This window comes from Podarcis tiliguerta (assembly GCF_965153285.1).
Source record: "Podarcis tiliguerta genome assembly, chromosome: 8".
Taxonomy (NCBI): Eukaryota; Metazoa; Chordata; class Lepidosauria; order Squamata; family Lacertidae; genus Podarcis; species Podarcis tiliguerta.
Genome location: NC_139541.1, coordinates 4,572,750 through 4,593,689, shown reverse-complemented (window position 1 = coordinate 4,593,689; position 20,940 = coordinate 4,572,750). Strand labels below are relative to the sequence as shown.

General features: G+C 46.5%; 1 protein-coding gene across 10 annotated transcripts in view; it reads right to left on the bottom strand.

Annotated features, from left to right (window-relative positions):
• The window catches only part of AAK1 (AP2 associated kinase 1), a 108,704-nt gene extending 87,795 nt beyond the window's left edge, over window positions 1-20,909 (bottom strand). For 4 of the 10 annotated variants that reach the window (XM_083453740.1, XM_083453745.1, XM_083453744.1 and 1 more), the window contains exons 1-2: window positions 13,603-13,837; window positions 12,753-13,185 (exon numbers count right to left, since the gene is read on the bottom strand). In XM_083453740.1, coding sequence (XP_083309866.1) covers window positions 12,753-12,915 — 163 coding nt within the window. In that variant the 5' untranslated portion in view covers window positions 12,916-13,185; window positions 13,603-13,837. Of the gene's footprint in view, window positions 1-10,722; window positions 10,803-12,752; window positions 13,186-13,602; window positions 13,838-20,786 lie in introns of those variants that run through there. The other 6 variants (XM_083453748.1, XM_083453747.1, XM_083453742.1 and 3 more) reach the window with 5 other exon arrangements.
• Window positions 20,910-20,940: the final 31 nt, after the last annotated feature.

Below are 20,940 nucleotides of genomic sequence, written 5' to 3'. Positions count from 1 at the left end.
ATACAATAACAACAATAACAATAACAATAAAACAGGCATCTTCACTGTGCATACAGTATAACAAAGTTTCTCCATTATAGCAATGATAAATAGCATTTAAATTACAACGAGAAACACATGGAATGTGTCCGAGTGCGCAAAAGCATGACTCAGCCTAGAGAATCAGTCAAGAGAAAGCCTAGATTCACAGATGTGCCTGAAAAAGTTTGCTGCTCCTCATTATCTGAACCATTTCCTTTCTAGACACCCCTAAACCTCCTTGATAATAATAATAATAATAATAATAATAATAATAATAATAATAATAATAATAATTTATATCCCGCCCTCCCCAGCCGAAGCCGGGCTCAGGGCGACTAACAACACTAAAATAGTGCAACATTCTAAAAACATTATAAAAATTAATTAAGATCAAAATTGATGGCAACCGTACTAAAGTTCTGTGAAGAATTACCAAAGGAAGGGGCCAGGCTGTGCCTTGGCCAAAGGCCTGGTGGAACAGCTCTGTCTTGCAGGCCCTGCGGAAAGATGTCAAGTCCTGCAGGGCCCTAGTCTCTTGTGACAGAGCGTTCCACCAGGTTGGAGCCGCAGCCGAAAAAGCCCTGGCTCTAGTTGAGGCCAGCTTAACCCTCTGTGGCCTGGGACCTTCAAGATGTTTTTATTTGAAGACCACAAGTTCCTCTGTGGGGCATACCAGGAGAGGCGGTCCCGTAGGTACGAGGGTCCTAGGCTGTATAGGGCTTTGAAGGTTAAAACCAGCACCTTAAACCTGATCTTGTACTCCACCGGGAGCCAGTGCAGCTGGTATAGCACCGGATGAATGTGATCTCGCAGCGAAGACCCTGTAAGGAGTCTCGCCGCGGCATTCTGCACCCGCTGGAGTTTCTGGGTCAGTCTCAAGGGCAGCCCCACGTAGAGCGAGTTACAATAATCCAGTCTGGAGGTGACCGTCGCATGGATCACAGTGGCTAGGTCAGGGCGAGAGAGGTAAGGAGCCAACTGCTTAGCTTGCCGGAGATGAAAAAATGCCGCCTTTGTTTTAGCTGCAATCTGCGCCTCCGTGGAAAGGGTGGTGTCAAAGATTACACCCAAACTCTTAACGGACGGTGCTGGCACTAATTGCAGCCCCGCAAGAGATGGGAGTTGCCCCCTCAATCCCATATCGTCCCGTGCCAGCCAGAGGACCTCTGTCTTCGAAGGATTTAACTTCAACCGGCTCCCATGTAACCATCCAGCCACAGCTTCCAAGCATCTGATCAGTGTGTCTGGGGCCGAGTCAGGATGGCCATCCATCAACAGATAGAGTTGGGTATATTGCAGCATATTGATGGCAACCCAGCCCAAAACTCCGGACAAGCAAACATGAGAAGACCATGAGATCACATGCTCCCCTCTTCCTGGTGGGTGGGCTACTTTATCCTCTGTGGTTAAGACTAATAAGGATTTATCCATCTTTCAGTTTAGGGTCCTCTCTGGGAAATGGCATTTTCAGAGAGGAATATAAAGTTACAGAAAATTCTGCAGTTCTACATAGATGTTGAAAATTCTACGTATAGCCCAGCTGCAAAAGTATGATGTATATCTATGTTAATTTGAGGGGCGGGGTGGGAACAGAGAGAGGCACTATTCTAGAACAGGCAGCCAGAGGAAACCTGAGACTCTGACCAGTGATGGGGGTGGGTGGATTCTGGAATATTTTGATTTAAGCATTTTCCACTGCAGGAAATCAATAGAGATATTATTTTCGCATGTGCCATTTCTATTTAGAAAGCAAAACTAGTAATCAAAACTTTTGAATGAGTCAGTCGTGTTCATTTTCTACACTTTAAAATATGGTAAGTTTTTTTCCTATATCTGGAAATAGTTGAGCTGAAGTATGTTTTAAGGGGGGGGGGGAGAATCAGTAGAGTGCACTTAAGTGTACTTTAAATGTTATATTCAATATCAAAGGTTACTTTAAAATTATTTTTACTGGAATACTCAATAGTACATACTTCCCTATGTTAGATATTAAGAAATGGGAACACTGAAAGCTGTTAAGCTACAAATTTTAGAGATGTCTGAAAATCTGGGTACATACGTTATGTGCTTCCTAGGGAAAGTCAGCCTGGGGGGAAAAAAACATTACAAATTTAGATCGGGCTGGTATTGTGGCTGCTCCAGTTGCCTAATTTCACTTGCAATTGATTCAGTCATTATGTAATTAATTTTATTAAAGGGTGCATTTCTAAAACTGGAAAGATCTCCATGGAAAAAATATAGGAACAGTAAAAACAATGGGGAGGGGATCATAACCATCACTACCTATGAAACCCAGAATTTTTGTTTTTAAGGGCATTAAGAGCAATTGAGAAAGTCCTTACCGCTCCTAACTCAGTACAGTGGTACCTCGGTTTATGCACTTAATCCGTTCCAGTACAGTGGTACCTCTGGTTGCGAAAAGGATCTGTTCCGGAGGCCCGTTCACAACATGAAAGGAACGCAACCCGCATCTGCACATGTGAGGGTTGCGATTCGCCGCTTCTGTGCATGTGCATGACATCCTTTTGCGCGTCTGCGCATGCGACGAAACCCGGAAGTAACCCTTTCCGGTACTTCTGGGTCGCCACAGGACGTAACCTGAAAGAACGTAACAAGAAGCGGACGTAACATGAGGTATGACTGTAGTCCGTTCTTAAACCGAAACCGTTCTTAAACCGAGGCGTGCTTTCCCTAATGAGGCCTCCCGCTGCCGGTGCCCTTCCACCATTCAGCTTCCGTTCTTAGACCGAGGTAAAGTTCGCAAACCGGGACACTTCTTCCGGTTTTGCAGAGTTCTTAAACCGAATAGTTCATAAACAGGGCTGTTCTTAAACCGAGGTACCGCTGCAGTTACTTAAGAGGACTGAGACTCAACTACCTTGGGTTATTTATTAAGAATAAACCAGTCAACAGACAGCTGGCCCACAAATTTTTTTCTAGCCCGTTTGTCTGAACATCCTCAATATCCTGGCCATGTGTGAACCGGAAACATAACTTGTGGAAAAACTCCTTCCTGGTTACCTGTAGCAAAGTAAGAATTAGTTAAAAGCAAGGAGAAAAATGGTTGCCGACAGGCCTGAAATAGCTTGTCAGACACATCGGAGTCTGGTTGACTGCTTGTATCTCCCATTCCCAGAAAGAGTCCCTTGGCAGTGAACTTTATCTCTTTTGATTACAAACACACACACACACACACACACGGGGGGGGGGGGGGGAGGGAGAGAGAGAGAGAGAGGGAGAGGGAGAGAGAGAGAATGATTGCATCTTATGTGCATTTAACTTGCGTGATTTCAACCATGTGTGGTTGAAGGCAGACTTGCTGAAATTGTGCAACTTAAACCCAAGCAAGCCGGAGAGCTTGCAAGTTCTTTTTGCACTGAGTCCGTTTGGGGTTATCCAGTGCGAAAAGAGTTGCTATGCTCTCTGATTTGCTTGTGGGGGCAAGGCCCATTCAGCTTTCCAGCTCTGTTATGCTTTTGCAAGATCACATGCGGAGATCCAGGTTCCCGTGTGATCTCGTATGAGCAACCCTAGCTTTCCGGAGCCGGCGCACTGAGAGGCGTTATCCAGTGCAAAAAGAGCTTTAACCTCTCTGCCCTGCTTGCTGGGAAAAGTCCGTCTGGCACGAGAGCTCTGGGAGTATTGTGGATTCTCTCTGTACCCCCCACCCACCCACTAGCCTAAAACAGCTCCAAGGGTTTGGGTACATGTGATTTTCATGTATAACCCAGAACCCTTGAAACAGAACATCTGCATAAGATGTGACCATGCTATCATGCATTCTTAGCTTCACCCTCTAAACTAGAGGTGGGGAGCCTCTGCTCTGTGGGTTGAATGTGACCCTCCCCAGATGTTGTTGGACTACAACTCCCATCACCCCTAGCTAGCAAGGCCAGAGCTCAGGGATGATAGGAGTTGTAGTCCAACAATATCTGGGGACCCACAGGTTGAGAACCGCTGCTCTAGCACCTGCCAGGCTGTTGGTGCTCATCCCAGACCACACCCCCTGACAACTTTGGCTGTCAGTGGCTCCTCAAGGTCTCAGATGGAAGTTCATTCGCAGCCCTGTTACACAAGATCTTTAAGCTGAATTTTCCATGGAGGAAACCTGGAATCTACATGCAAAGCAGGTGCTCCACCTCTGATTTATGGAGCCCAGTTCCTCTAGGGAGTGGGCCTAGAAGAGTTGCTTTAATATGCAACCCTATCCAGCTGTAAATATCAGCAAGAAAGCCAAGATTTGTTCACTCATGACTATGCACTGCTTGATTTCTCTTCATGTGATGACTGACAGTTCAGTGTGCAAATGGGCTTAAGTGAAACGTATATGAAGGGAAGTGAGCGGGTAGCGCTGTGGTCTAAACCACTGGGCTTGCCAATCAGAAGGCCAGCGGTTTGAGTCCGTGGGACGGGGTGAGCTACAGTTACTCTGTCCCAGCTCCTGCCAACCTAGCAGTTTGAAAGCATACCAGCACGAGTAGATAGTTACCGCTGTGGCGGGAAGGTAAATGGCGTTTCTGTGAGCTCTGGCACTCATTACGGTGTCCCGTTGCGCCAGAAGCAGTTTAGTCATGCTGGCCATATAACCTGGAAATCTGTCTGTGGATAAACGCTGGCTCCCTTGGCCTGAAGCGAGATGAGCACCGCATGGTCCGCACCCCACAGTCAAGTTTGACTGGACTAAACCGTCCAGGGGTCCTTTAAAGGTAAAGGTAAAGTTAAAGGGACCCCTGACCATTAGGTCCAGTTGAGGACGACTCTGGGGTTGCGGCGCTCATCTCGCTTTACTGACCGAGGGATCCGGCGTACAGCTTCCGGATCATGTGGCCAGCATGACTAAGCCAGAGCAGCGCATGAAAACGCTGTTTACCTTCCCACCGGAGCGGTACCTATTTATCTACTTGCACTTTGACATGCTTTTGAACTGCTAGGTTGGCAGGAGCAGGGACCAAGTAACGGGAGCTCACCCTGTCGCGGGGATTCAAACCGCCGACCTTCTGATCGGCAAGGCCTAAGCTCTGTGACTTAACCCACAGCGCCCCCCCCCCGTGTCCCTAGGGGTCCTTTACCTTATATGAAAGGATGTTGGGAGAAAGAAAGGCTCTTTCTGTGCTGTTTCATCTGCAATGGCTCATTCACACACACACAGCTGTTACCCAATACTGAAGTCATGATGAGGGACAGGTTCACACACACACATTTGAATGTTGCATCCAGCAACTTGCACATGTGAAAGAGGTTGCAGATAAATCAATGCAAAGAGAACTCTGCAGTCACAACACTCACTGCTAGTCAGCAAGCCTACAGAAATCAAGTGCCAGTGAGCCAGTATTTGTTACAGTCACATGATCTGTACAGGTTAAAATGCAGAGCTAAATTAACAAGGAATAAAAGACATCCAGTTTGTCCAGTTTAACTAATGCAGCCAGTCAGCTGAACGCTTAGGTGCACAGCAGTTTTTGAAAGTAAGTCATGTGCTCAGTAAGATATGGAATCTTGCCAGAAAAAAACAATGCATAACCAATCTTATCCAGGAGCTTGGGGTGCAGGTACCAGCAAGGATCTCATGCAAAGTACTGCTAAACAAACTAAACGCCGCAGCTTAACATGATGTGTAAACATGGGAAAGTCCCAAATCAGAATGCAAGTCACACAATACATATAAAGTTTTAGGGACTCCACACCTTACATGGGCACAATCAATACTGAAACGGAATTCTCCAAAATCTCCCTGCCCTAGATTAACACCATTGATAGAACACTGAAATTTGCAACCACAAACACTCTACGAGGTTGAGTTGTGTTAAGAGACCAAGCCACAGACATGCATGTGAAAACCAGGTACAACTGATGGGAAATGCATGTGGGAACCCACACAGGTAATCCAGCCTTAAGTTTCACAAGAAGCAGAAGGCATGGGAAGGGTAAATAGAGTGTACAGTTCTGGACACCTCACCTCAAAAAATATTATAGCGCTGGAAAATGTACAGCAAATGGCAGCCAAAATGATCAAAGGGTTGGGGCGACTCCCCTATGACAAAAGGTTACAGGACTTGGGGCTTTTTAGTTTAGAAATGATAGAGATGTGTAATATTATTTGTGGTCAGGAGACAGTGGATAGAGAAAGGTTTTTCTCCTAATACTCAGGACCGTCCAATGAAGTTGAATGTTGGAAGGTTCAGGACAGAGAAAAGAAAGTCCCTCTTCATGCAGCACACAGTTAAACTATGGAACTCACTGCCACAGGAGACAGTGGTGGCCACCAGCTTTGATGGCTGCAAAGGATTAGACAAATTCATGGAGAAGAGAGCTATTGATGGGCACTAGCTGCAAGGGCTGTCTTCTACTTCCACTGTCAGAGGAAGCATGTCTCCAAATACCGGTTCCTGGAAACATTATGTGGAGAGCGCACTATTGCACTCAGGTTCTGTGAGAACAGGACAATGGACTAGATGGGCCTTTGGACTGACACAGCAGTGAGACTCCCCTTATGTTAGACCTAGCTCTCACAAACTGAAGAGCAGGTAACCCAGCACCTCAACACTTCAGACAGTGTGCTGGCAAAGGTAAAGGGACCCCTGACCATCAGGTCCAGTCGTGGCCGACTCTGGGGTTGCGGTGCTCATCTCGCTTTATTGGCCAAGGAAGATTCTGGGTCATGTGGCCAGCATGACTAATGACTAAGCTGCTTCTGGCGAACCAGAGCAGCGCACGGAAACACCATTTACCTTCCCGCCGGAGCGGTACCTATTTATCTACTTGCACTTTGACAAGCTTTTGAACTGCTAGGTTGGCAAGCTGGGACCAAGCAAAGGGAGCTCACCCCGTTGTGAGATTCGAACTGCCGACCTTCTGATCGGCAAGTCCTAGGCTCTGTGGTTTAACCCACAGCGCCACCCACGTCCCAGCATGATAATGAAATGTTCCTCCATTAAATAAGAACATGAAAAGAGCCTGATGGATCAGGCCAATGGCCCATCTAGTCCAGCATTCTGTTCTCATAATGGCCAACCTGTGGGAACCCAGCAAGCAGGACCCGCGCACAACAGCACTCTCTCTTCCTGTGGCTTCCAGCAACTGGAGCATTGCTGCCTGTACTGCGGAGGTAGAGCATAGCTTTCATAGCCTTTGATAGGCCTCGCCTCCTGCATGAATTTGTCCGATCCTCTTTTAAATTCACCTAGGTTGGTGGCCACCACTGATGTCTGTGGAAGCTAGTTTCCCATCGTTCTGCCCGGACACTGAGGTCCAGCTCTGAGGGCCTTCTGGCGGTTCCCTCACTGCAAGAGGCCAAGTTACAGGGAACCAGGCAGAGGGCCTTCTCGGTAGTGGCGCCCGCCCTGGGGAACGCCCTCCCGTCAGATGTCAAAGCGATAAACAACTACCTGACATTCAGAAGACATCAGGGAAGTTTTTAATATGTGACATTTTAGTGTATTTTTCATCTTTGTTGGAAGCCGCCCAGAGTGGCTGGGGAAACCCAGCCAGATGGGCGGGGTACAAATAATAAATAATAATTATTGTTGTTGTTGTTGTTGTTGTTGTTGTTGTTGTTGTTGTTGTTTCATAGTTTAACTACAGAGTGCATGAAGGAGGACTTCCTTTTGCGTGTCCTGAATCTTCCAACATTCAGCTTCATCGGATGTCCACAAATTCTTGTGTTTTGAGAGAGGAAGGAAAACTTTTACCTACGCTCTCCATGCCATGAATAATTTTATAAACTTTTATTATGTTGCCTCTTACTTGCCTTTTCCGTAGGCTAAAAAGTATTGAATGCTGCAACCTTTCTTCATAGAGGAGTCGCTCCACCCCCTTGATCATTAAGGTTGCCCTTTTCTGAACCTTTTCCAACACTGCAATATCCTTTTTGAGGTGAGAACTGTACATGGTACAGTGGTACCTCTGGTTACGTACTTAATTCGTTCCGGAGGTCCATTCTTAACCTGAAACTGTTCTTAACCTGAAGCACCACTTTAACTAATGGGGCCTCCTGCTGCCGCTGCGTCACCACAGCACAATTTCTGTTCTCACCCTGAAGCAAGGTTCTTAACCCAAGGTACTATTTCTGGGTTAGTGGAGTCTGTAACCTGAAGCGTATGTAACCCGAGGTACCACTGTATTCCAAATGCACTTGCAGCATAGATTTGTATAATGGCATTAAAATTATCACTGATAGGAAGCCTGCATGTCAGCTAACCTGAAACCTCCCTCCCCGTCACCTTGATTCCCAAGAAGCAGCACTCTGCATGGAGATGACACCAACACCTTCAGCCTGGAGGCAAAGAGGCAAAAGGTCCGGCTCCCTAACCATTGGCTAGAATTAGGCCCAGGGCCTGCCTCTCTGCCACCCAACTCAAGTATGGCCTTAATTTCACTACTGTCTGAAGAGGAAAAACAAGGCAATAATGAACACATAATGAGCTCTCAGCAGTAGTTTGTTCCCAAGCAGGCACTTTATCCTGTTTAGCCAACACAGTTCTGGTACACAACACACACACACAGCAGCAAGGAGATCACAGCAAGAGAGCAAAACTCTCACAGGAGCATGTGTGACTGACCATTTTCTCTGCCTTTCCCATAAGGTAGGTGGGGTGGGGAACCCTCAGGCCAAACAGGCAAACTAAGTACATGCTTAAGGCACCAGCAAAGCAAGGGCATGCACACAATGAGGGTTTTTCCAATGACATTTGGTATTTCAAGAAAAACATCAAAGTAGTCACAGTAGGAGAAATCAGAGCTTGTTTGACTTCCTTACCCTCCACGCCACACTCTTCCTCCATTTTTATGTTCCTTAGGTTCATTTTATATTCTTAATCCCCACCTAAACCAGGGCACGTCCTACAAACGTGTGTCAAAATAATGTGAGGCAACCAGATCCAGTGATTTATTTATTTTAAAGTTTAGTATTGTTTTTGTTTCAAATTACAGACGGGAAGTACCATAATCTTTTCAGTGCTTAGGGGCCTCTAAAGTTCTTAATCTGGCCCTGCCCCTCTCCAAGGCATATACCCCTTCCCCCTTCCTGCTCCCACACCTCGCAGGAAAAGGGTGTTCTCTGTAGTGCCACTTTCCCTATGGAATGCCCTCCCTAGATGTCAAACAGCAGTTCAAGTAAGTTTTTAATGGTTGCTGTTTTATTGTGCTTTTAATATTTTGTTGGGAGCCACCCAGAATGACTGGGGCATATATCGGTGGCATATTACTTACATACATACATACATACCCTGTTCCATTGCTCTCCTCCAGTGCTTTTGCTTGCCTGGAAGTGTGTCCTTGAACTGCAATAATATCTCTTGCTTGCCTGCATGGAGTTGAGTTTTTGCATGGCTGGAATGTAATCTACCACACAACCCTAAGAGTTAGCTCTGTAGCTCCACCAACTTTTGCCTCTGGAGGTCCCACCCACCACTGGCATGTGTCCTCACCCAAAGGTTGCTCATGAGCCAATGCAGCCATTGGACCATAAAAGGCCCCTCACCTCTGTCCATGAGAACATCCTATTGCTGAATCAGGTTTCTTCAGAACACAAAATCCATTCAACATTGGGAGACACTTACCCACAGATTTATCAAAAAACCTTAACCTTGAAGGCCTGCTAAAGTCAGATGCAGCCTTCCCTGATCTGCTGCCTGCCAGATGTGCTGGACTACAACTTTCATCCAAGCCAACAGAGCTAATGCTGGCTAGGGCTGATGGGAGTTGTAGTCCCAGTCTATCAGGAAGGCTGCTCTAGAGCAATCCTTTGTGTAAGAGTCTTTCACATGAGATAGTTTATATAAGCCAGGTTTGGGGAGCCTCTGGCCCTCCAGATACTGCTGAATCACAATTCCCATAATTCCTCATCATTGGGCCCTGCTGGCTGTAGCGGATGGAGTCCACCAACATCTGGAGGGCCACATGTTCCCCAGCCCCGACACTGGAAGTCAGGTTAAGCTTTTAACTGGGTCAAGCTGGTTGTAATGCAGTAGATTAGAGGTCAAGCTGTAAAGTCCCTGTTTCAAATCTCATCTCCCACCCTATCCTCATGTGGTGGCCTCAGTAAAGGCATTACCTTCCTGGTCTCAGCTCTCTATCTACAATTGAAGATGGACATAGAAATCTAACAAATATAATTGGCCTGCCTTAATCTGAGGATTACGTAAAATGGTGGGCATGGGCTCCAATCAATATTTGAAATACACCATACAATGCTAATTGCCATTGTCTGTAATAAAACATGTGAATTTTAACCATTTCCCCCCCATTTTATAACATGCATTGATCCAAGAAGCCCATTACAGGTTACAGGTCAAAATGCAGGACTGTGTTTCCTCCTCCAGGCTCACACAGAACATTCAGAGCTGATCATGGAAGGGTTAATTTTTTTAATCCTTGTCCAAAGAGCTCAAGATGGTATACACAGATATCCTCTCCACCTTTATTTATCACAGCAACCCTTTCAATGTAGGTTAGACCAAGGGCTCACCTGGAGAATCTCAAACCCAAATGGGAGCCCCTGGGCATTCCTAGCCCCAAATTCAACACGCTAACCCATACACCAATTAAGCCCACATGGGCCATAGTTTGTGTGTTGAGTTTCTCCATCAAAAGAGGTCACCAGAGGACACTGTAGAATATATACATATATTTGCCTAATGATTGATTAGACACCATGCATTAAAGGCTACATTTAAACATACTTTTTACAGTCACCCCTCCTACCTTTCACACAGCATCTACTTTATGGGTGGCCTCATAGAAGAGGGTGCACATTTTCTGAGAAATGCTTTTGGTGTCCAAACCTGGGGTGAGTGAATAAAAACTTTCAGGTGATTCTGCCCTGTCCACTGAAGCTTAGTTAATTCTGCAGGCTCAGACCACAGTTTAAGACACATCCCCAAAAACCACGGCTACCAAGCCACCCTTTAGAGCCGCCTGAAGCTGTCTTTGTGCTATCCATTTATGTTCTTCACCCCTAATCCCCATTATTCTGGGACCACTTCAGGAGCCCCTAAGCATGCCTTGAAAACACACGAACTACTATCTATCCATGCACATGCACCCAACCTTGCTCTTTCCAAATCAAATATGCACCAGAAATCTCAGTCACAACATTTATCTTCCTCTTAAAGCACCACCCTGAGAACAGGAGAGATCCGGGGAGGAAGGCACGAACGACGCCATGGAGAGGAAGAGGAGCAGTTCAACAAATTTTGGAGGAGATAATCCTCCCAGTACAAGGTACAGATCATTTCCTGCTCCTGTCAACATCACATGGAGGATCTGCTGGCAAGTTATTTAATCATCTTCAAATGAGGTCCTCTGTTTCCTGCGGAACCCTTACGTAGTAAGCAAGAGGAAGGCAGAGCGTATCTGTAGCTTAGTCCTGAGAGCACCTCATAGCCAGGGCCTTGTCAGAAGCCAGTAGAGGCAGGTACACAGTAGACAATTCAGTCAAAATAGTGCCTCGCCATTTTTTATTGGCTTTGTTATTTTTGGAGAGAGAGAGAGATGACGAGGGCTGGCTTTTTGCCCACTCCCTATCTCTACTCAGAAAAATGCCTGCGGCAATTCACCATAACCAGCAGCCTTTGGCTTGCTCTAGGTGAGCATCAGCCTTGGATTCAACACACTCAAGCATCTTTTTCCAAAAAAGCAAACGCTTCGTGAAAAACACTGTTCTTTGTAAATGCAGCCACACTGTCCCTTCGGGAAAGCCAGCTCAATAAAATTTACCTTGGCACAGGGATACAGAAAAACAACAACAACCCTCTCAAATACCTCTATCCAGTTCTGCTAACAGGGGTCTTTCTTTCTTAGTAACTCAGGTCTTATGCAATGTATTATAAATTCTAAACTGTACATTTCCCCTCTTTTTAAAGAGATGTTGTCCAACTACTGACTCCATGCAAGGCCTAAATAATACTACAATTGTGAAGGTCAAAGCTGAAGTTCCATATATTATTTGGGGTTTTTTCTATGCTGGGGAGTGGTGGGGGAAGACAAAGATTCCCTGAGGTATCTCAATGTTCTAGCTAGACTGCACCAAATCAAGTTGAAGTAAAAAGCCAAGGGCTTTCTGCAGTGCAAACTTTATGGGTGAGCTTTATGGACCCCTATAGGAATCTCCTTTAGTCCTTAAAATGTCACCCAGATTTCTGTGGGCCACAACCCCCAAGGTAAGCATGCATCTTACATGTGTGCTTTGCGCTTGCTACACAAAGGCACCATGAATAAATGACAAATTTATCCCTATGCATCCAATTATCCCTTTACTTAATAGCACTCAAACGAGGGGGGGGGGAGGGGAGAGCATGAAAGGAAACAATTCACTCCCTTAATATATGCACCAATGCAGCCTGCCATATTACATAATATTGTTGCCAATGGGGGGGGGGGGAGAGTTTTCCAACTTATATACTGTTAACCCTGTTAGCTGGCTCTATTTATTTGCATTTGTAGAAACTGGAGTTCCAAACCATTTTTTTTATTGTTAATTAAAACACAGAATAGACAGTAGCCACCAATGCTACCATTTATTAATTTGCACAACATTCTAGTCCTTTTAATAAGCAAAGGTGGCACCCATGTAAAGCGGCACGTTTTCTTGAAAGAAGTCAGAATGGAAATTGTGTGTGTGAACATTCAAAGAAGGGTTAAGAATCTGCTTCCATTCATTTGTGGAGATGTTAAGAGAGGAGGGGGAGGGGGTAGGGGAATGAGAGGCAAAACTCCCATCAGCTGCATCTTACCTTCCGCCAGAACTTCATCCACAGTCACCTGACACCTCCCAATGTTGAACACCCGGCCTATGTATCCACTCCCAGGCCCAGTGCTACTGCCACTCCCTCCGAGGGTCCCAGAACCGGCCCCAGAGCCACCCTGCTCTCGCCGGGAGTCAAAAAACTTCTTCATGGCTCCAAGAGTGCGCAGCCTAAACACTTTTAGCTTAGCAAGTCCAGTATGACACACAAACACCCCAAATATATATATATATAATTGTGTGCTTGTGTGTCTATTCTATATATGTGTGTGTGTGTGCGTCTATGTACACAGCTCTTGACGTCTTGAAGCAAGACAAAAATTAATCCCTTTGCGGCAAAATATCTTCTTTTTCCTTAGAGGTCATATGCTTTGTTCCCTCTCGCCCAGTCCAGGAAGGCAGAGCTTGGGTGTTATTCAGACCTGTGGGGAGGAAGAGACAGAATTAGAGGCTTTTGCCATTTGCTCCAACTGTCTAATAATATTAAAAACAGCATCACCACCCTCTCTGGAGATAAATATCTCCCTCAGGCGGGGCGGGGGGGGGAGGAATCCCTTACTCGCGCACCCCCCCCCGAAAGAGCATCCCTTCTTTCTACTCTTGAGGTGCCCGCAAAGAAAATAGGGGGGTCCCTTTGCCCCGGGGAAAGGGGTACGCGCCGTGATGATGACGGCCCCCTTCTCTCCCCCGCCAAGAGTGGTGGGGAGGGGAGAGCCTACTTTTGGGACCCACCGCCCCAGCAAGGCAGGAGAGGGGGTGCCCAGCTGCTGCCCCTGCCGCTGCATTAGCGGGGGGGGGGGAGAGAGAGAGACAGAGACCCGGCCTGGCCACACTGTTACCATGTCCGCTTCCGCTGCGGGCGCCGCTCCGGCCCTGCAGCATCGCTACAAAGTGGCAGCCGGAGGAGCGCCGCCGGCCGGGCAGAGCAGGAGGGGGAGCCGCTGCGGAGGAGGAGGAGGAGGTGGAAGAGCGTCAAGGGAGGCTGGGGCTGGCCGGGGAGAGACCATGCCGAGCCTTCCTCCGCTCGCGGCCCCCGCCGACCAGGAAATGAACTGCCACAGGAAGTCCCAGTTCCAGAAAAGCTGGGGGGGGGGGGGGGAGGAAAGGGAGGGAGTCGGCGGGCGAGAGGAAGGAGGGCGGAAGAGGGAGGAGGAATCCTCAACGCGCCGCCCCTCCCTTTTAACCCCTTCCCAGCCAGGGAAGCCAGGCAAGCACGCAGCCCTCCCCCTCTGGCCTCAAACAGAAGCGACGGGTCCGTGAAATAATTCCACCAACAAAACTAGAGGGGATTTTATTTTTTGTTAAGGGGACTTCGCATTTACTTCCTCCCTTCTTCCTCCTCTTCCCCCCCTCCCCGTATAAATTGCAACAGACGTTCTGGCCGCGTTGCCTTCTGGGAAGGGTAGTTTCTCCTCCCTGCCTGCGGAATCTCTGGCAACCTCGTCGATTCGGAGGACTACAAGTCCCAGATGACGCCTGGCGGAGGGGTGTTGGGTGGGAGCTTGTGAGTAATGGATTTACTGTATTAATTTATCGCTCTCTGTCACACTCACACAGAGGAGTGCATGAAGTACCTGTTTTTTAAAAAAATCTTTCCTTCCTGCTCCCTTCCTAGAAATTCTAATTGTTATTGATACAAAATACTTTTTACTTATGGCCACCAATCTAAGCAATGCATATGCATATGAAATCATATGCTGTAATAAGTGTAAGAAATTTACTATATACACTTTGACACAGCTTTGTTAATATATTCAGAACCGGTTATCTGTTTATTGTTGTTTTATTTTTTCTTTTATATAATTGTTGCATGTTACAAAACACACACTGCTACAAAACACACACACACACACACTATACATCCTTTGTACAGTACCTGGTACATCAACAGTTTTTAGATAGTAATTCGTTCAGGCAGGGATCTGTTTACCCCAAACTCATGATTGATTGGGATTATCAAATTGACCAAAATTCATCGTTGATCAGGACTGTGAATGGATTTGATTAATACTATTAGTAGTAAAATTAAAAATGGTTTAAGGTATCAGATCCATGTCCGAGGAAGGACACTGTTGGTGTTGACGAAGTTATATTGATATTAAACTAATTCTAGGAGAAATAAAACCATTATATTAGATGCCCATCTGAGCAAGACTGTTGTATGCCTCTATAATCTTTCCGGTTTGACCACCCACCTCAGTTCCTCACTATTTAATACAGTGGTACCTCTGGATGCGAACGGGATCCGTTCCGGAGCCCTGTTTGCATCCTGAAGCGAACGCAACCCACATCTGCGGGTTGTGATTCGCCGCTTCCGTGCATGATGTCATTTTGAGCGTCTGCGCATGCACAAGCGGCGAAACCCAGAAGTAACGCACTCCGTTACTTCCGAGTCGCTGCGGAGCATAACCTGAAAACACTCAACCTGAACCACATTTAACCCGAAGTATGATTGTACAGCCACTGAATGCTGTGACAAAACATCTGGAGGGCACCCTAGGGATCACTTCCAATGCTGGGATCCTCAACTCTTAACATTTCTATAAATAGGACTATCAGTGTGGATTAGCCAGAGACTGATGAGTCAGTCTGTGGGATTTTACCAACATTGTTGTCTACATTTGAGAACATCTCCAGTATTGTAGACAATACTGAGGTAGATGAACCAGTGGTCTGACTCTGTATATGGCAGCTTCCCATGTTCCTATCTGCTGGAGTTAAGTTGTATGTGCAACCTTATTCTGTAGTGGACTTTGGGCTTTCAAATTTCAGTGGCAACCTATGCAATGCACTGCCACCCCCCACCTAACCTCTCACCTTCCATTCTAAGTCAATGTTGCAGCGCCCTCTCAACTCAGTGCGGGAGAACCGGTTGCGCTCCCCTAAATCCACCTTTGACCTCATTCCAAATAAACCACATCCCAGGCTTAGTGCCAAGCCCCTTGAAACCTCACTGCTTGGAGAACTGGGATGCCCATAACAATAGCATGGTGAACAGCTGTTCACATTATCTTAAAAGAAGATGTAAAGGAGTGCCACAGAGGAGCTGTGGGGTGGCAGCCCCCTTCTTTGACAGAAGCAGGATGCACCACCCACCCTCTAGTTGACCCAGCAAGCTGCCATTGCTGTGGCAGGAGGCAAGCAAGAGACATCCACACAAAAGCACTCTAGATATATAAGGAGGTGTGAGAGTCTGGAAGGTGGAAGGAACGAGAGAGATGAAATGGGAGAATGCATTGCCAGGGGTTGGACTAGATAACCCCTTGGGTCCCTCCCAACTCTACAGTCTATTGTTCTACAGAGAAGAATAGATTGTTCTACAGAGAACAATAAAGGACAGAAAGAGCTACACTCCATTTTTGGAACCTGACAGGCAAGGAGGAGAGAATTCACTAGTGTGCAAATGTCATTACTCTGGAATACAGTGGTACCTCTGGTTACGGATTTAATTCGTTTCAGGGGGCCGTGCACACCCTGAAAAATCTGTAACTAGAGTTGCAGCTTCTGCACACGCGCACAGCGCAATAGAGCACTTCTGCACACACACACGGCGCAATAGAGCGCTTCTGCGCATGCGTGAGCGGCGAATACACTTCCGGGTTTGCTGGGTGTGCCGCGGCCGTAACCTGAAGATTCCGTAACCTGGAGGTTATGCAACATTGTACCACTGTACCTTGTTTCCACCAGCTGGATTACACTGGTGCCTCCTCTAAATGCTACCCTGCTGGTGTAACCGTGGCACAGGATTGTGCCTTAAATGGAGACATTGGGCTTGTATCCAGCTAAGTCCAAACTCAGAGCAGACCCACTGAAATTAATGAATTTTAAGTTAGGCGTGTCCATTAACTTCAATGGGTCTACTCTGAGTAGCACTAGCATTTACTACAACCCTTCATTTTCCTGTTTTTAAAAGAAAAACACCAGCCAATTGATATCCATTCCAGAAATACAGGCTACTATAATATGGAGATTTTCTGCTGTGGAAAGATGGATTTTTCTGGTCAAACAAAACTTTTTCCATATTGAAACAAAAACATTGCACAAATGTTGTTTCCAATGCTTGCATATAAAATAAAGTATGATACTTGAGAGAGAACCAACTGTTCCACATCAAGAACTCTGATTATATAGCTGATTAGTTAACACCTTATTAGTATGGGCTGTAGGTATACAAACAACTTGTTCCTGAACAGAATGAGATGGGTTGAAGGACTCTAGAGGCATCATTTCGTATGGCAATTAAGAAGAAAAAACCTCAAACAATTAAGACTCACCTGTAATTAACATTAAACATTGAGTGCTGTGTCCTTTGACTCATATCTAAACTGCAAACATTTATTTATTTACAGTACATATAGTCCCCTCTTAACTGAATGTTTTAAATTCCAGAGCAGAGAACAAAGTAATAAAAATAGAGAAAAATAATACACAAAAATTACAGAATCATATAAACAGGACTAATAAGCAATTAAACAATCCTATCATAAGAGAAACAAGAAAAATTGCAACATACATTAATATTTCCAATTTAACGAATGTTGAAGAGTGGTTCCTCAGCTATTCAGCCACAGCAGCAGTCAGGAGTCAACCACATCACAAAGCATTTTTCTTACCTGCCCTGTCACAAGATAGCAGCAGCAAGCAGCACAAGGTGTGCAAGAAGAAGCTTGGGGGGCAAGATACTTTGCATTTAACATGCAAGCTTCAGAGGGTCAAATCCCATGCTAGGAGAGGCAAACCCCATCCAGCCATAGCAGTGGCGTAGCGTGGGTTGTCAGCACCCGGGGCAAGGCAAGTAATTTGCACCCCCTAACCCGTGGATTTGTGCCCCCTAACCCTAACCCCCAGATGTTGCGGCCGGGCCCCCCTGCACCCCCCACGCTACGCCACTGAGCCATAGCTGAACCAATTGGAATGAGTGCTGTATTGACCAGTGGCCTGGCTCCTAAAGGGCAACTCTAGGTAAGAGGTGGTCATGGACAACTGTTGCTGGGTGGGTCATTGGTCTGGCTCTCTATAAGGAGGCCTTTTCTACCCCCAGATGTCTTTTGAAAAAGGATTGGGGAGTGGTTCATATGATGAATTATTAGTTGATTAAAAAATGAATTGAGGCAGGAGAGCCAGTGCAGTGTAATGGTTAGAGCATTGGACTATGACTTGGAAGACCAGGGTTCAAATCCCCACTCAGCTACATGAAGCTCACTGAGTGACTTTGAGCCAGTCACTGCCTGTCTGTCTAATCTACCTCACAGGGTTGTTGTGAGGACAAAATTGGGATGGGAGAACCATGTACACCACATTGAGTTCCTTGGAAAAAAGGTGGTATTTAAATGTTATAAATAAAAAATAAATCAATGGGTAGGTTTTTTTTAATATGCACACATGCTCTGGCAAACTACATATATTGTCCAATAGGCCACTTGGTGTCTTATGAAGCACATTGGACCAAGAGGCCTGGCTTATTGCTTCTCTTGGTTGTCATCCCCCCACCTGAGTGTCTCATACACTTTGGCATGCATCCTACCTGAGCACCTGGAGAGGTCTGCCTCCCCACAGTCCAGGTAACCTGCAACAGATGAGGGCCCATCATGTTTCCAAACTCATCAAGCTCCCCACCCACCTGTCAGAATCTCACCCTGAAGGCAGATGGAGACAGAGCAGTGAGGTCCCTGCCTAGTAAGAAATATACAGTGGTACCTCGGGTTACATACGCTTCGGGTTAAGAACTTTGCTTCAGGGTGAGAACAGAAATTGCGCGGCGGCAGCACAGCAGCAGCAGGAGGCCCCATTAAAGTGGTGCTTCAGGTTAAGAACAGTTTCAGGTTAAGAATGGACCTCTGGAACGAATTAAGTATGTAATCAGAGATACCAGTGTATAGCACACACATGGCAAGAGTGAAGTCTTTATTGCAGGGCATGTGGGAAAAACATGTTCTTTCGCTATAAGACTTTAAAACGAGATTATACAAATTAATGGGCAGTAAGAGTATCTGTATTCTCTGCCTCCACAGCTGGAGGCAGCAATTTCTGAATACCAATTGCTGGAGACCATAGGAGGGGAGGAGGTTCTTGTGCTCGGATTCTGCTTGTGGGTTCCCAAAGGCATCTGGCTGGCCACTGTGAGAACAGGATGCTGGACTAGATAGCACCTGTCCCCCACATCCCTTGCCTACCTGGGTGGCGGTGCTCCGGCACCCCCTGTTGGCAGAGTGGAGCTTTCTAACTGACTTATACACTGATGGTGGTGTGCTATGATTGGGTGAACTATTAAACATTATCAAATATTGAAATTGTCTCTCATGGATGCCGAGTGAAAGTAAATACTTGAGTACTCAGAGGATGCTTGACATGCAAATTGGAAATACAATTTTGGGGAAGCAAACTTGTTTTATCTTCAGATAAATTTGGGTGGAGAAAAACATCTAGCTCACCTCCTAGCTCATAAAACTCCATGAGCCTTAGCAAGCCTAAGGAATGAGGCTTCTGAGCCTATCCTAGCGGCAGCCTGCATTTTGTTTGGGAGGCCCCCATTTAGAGAATCAGGGCGCCAGCAGCTTCATACAATACCCGCTTTTGCTCCCTTATTGACCAAACTTTCCAGACAGTTCAGCGTTTTGTAACTGGAAATCTGCCAGACTTGGAGAAATCTCATAAACGCCAAGATTATCCAGAACTGCTTGTCAGCCCCACCTGTGGAGCAATAGTGACCTCTTGTGAGCAGCAGGATGAAAACCAGAGTGTCCTGCATTTCCTCCTTAAATCTGTATCCTTGCAATACAGTACAGCTCTCTCTCCCACTCCCAATTCTTAACCTGCTTTGGCTTCTTAAGGTGGAAGGAATGGTTGTGAGTCACACCCTAGTAAAGAAAAAAAAGCAGCTACTGACCTGAACCCCTTTCTTCTGGGGTTTTTCCAAAGTTCCATCCATTTTCACTGTACCCCTTCTGCCAAGCAACATTGGCTGCAGCAGTGGGATGGATAGTGCAGAGTGGATGGATTGGTCACATGGGTTGCCAGAGGGGCTGGTTGGTTGATTGATTGACTGATTGACTAAGTGATTGATTGATTGGATTGAATTTATATACTGCTCTATACCAAGGTTGGCTCAGGCAGGAGTCAGGCTTTAAATTCATATGGTGCTTCCATTACCTTGGTTTTGCTGGGCCCAAGGCGCAATCTGCCCTCTATATTGTTGCAAGCAATATCGTACCACTTTAAATGATCATGGCTTAGAATCACAGAATTATAGAGCTGAAAGGGACCCTAAGAGTCATCTAGGTCAGTGTTTCCCAACCTTGGGGCGCCAGCTGTTTTCGAACTACAATTCCCATCATCCCTGACCACTGGTCTTGCTAGCTGAGGATTATGGGAGTTGTAGTCCAAAAACAGCTGGAGGCCCAAGGTTGGGAAATGCTGATCTAGGTCAACCCCCTGCAATGCTTTCCCAAAAGCATCCTGGGAATTGTAGTTTGTTGAACTACAATTCCCTCCACAGAGCCCCCAATTTGCAGAGCGATTTAACAACCCACCCCCTCTTTCCCCAGAAACTGCAGCTACTAGAATTCTTCAATGTATATGATGTGAAGGGGGCCAGAGACTCTGACCCTAGACAGCATCCCATCTCAGATTCAACAAAGATTGACCCACAAAAAGGTTCCTCGAGAAGAGGGACTGGTGGCTAAAACCCTCTGAGGGAACCGTAGCTCTGTTGGGAGGACTAGGGGGTCTCCTCACAGCTCCTGTCGCCCTTGAGAAACTACAGTTCCCAGGCGACTTTGAGGGAAGCTGCGCTTGCTAAAAGTGGCACCATAGTGCTTTAAATGCATAGTGCGGATGGCACACTATATGGCGCCTTTATCTGCTTTGCTACCGGGGGGTTGCCTGCTTTTGGGATGGGGGGGTGAGTTATACATTTGTTTTGCTTTGGTTTTCGTTACGTATTTCGTGTTTTCATCTTGTGCTTTTATGCTGCGGACATACCCTAATTTAATATAGCAATAAAATAGCCGCCAGCTTTCCTTACTCAAGCACGACGTCTCGCCAGCGTGGTGCATCCGTGGTTAGTGCAGGGGGAGGCGGCCCCGGGTTCAAATCCCGCCTCAGCCGCGGCGGCGTCTTCCTCAGGCCGCTTCCCCCGTCCGAGGCTCCCGCCCCATCAGACCGGGCTCACCTCGGCG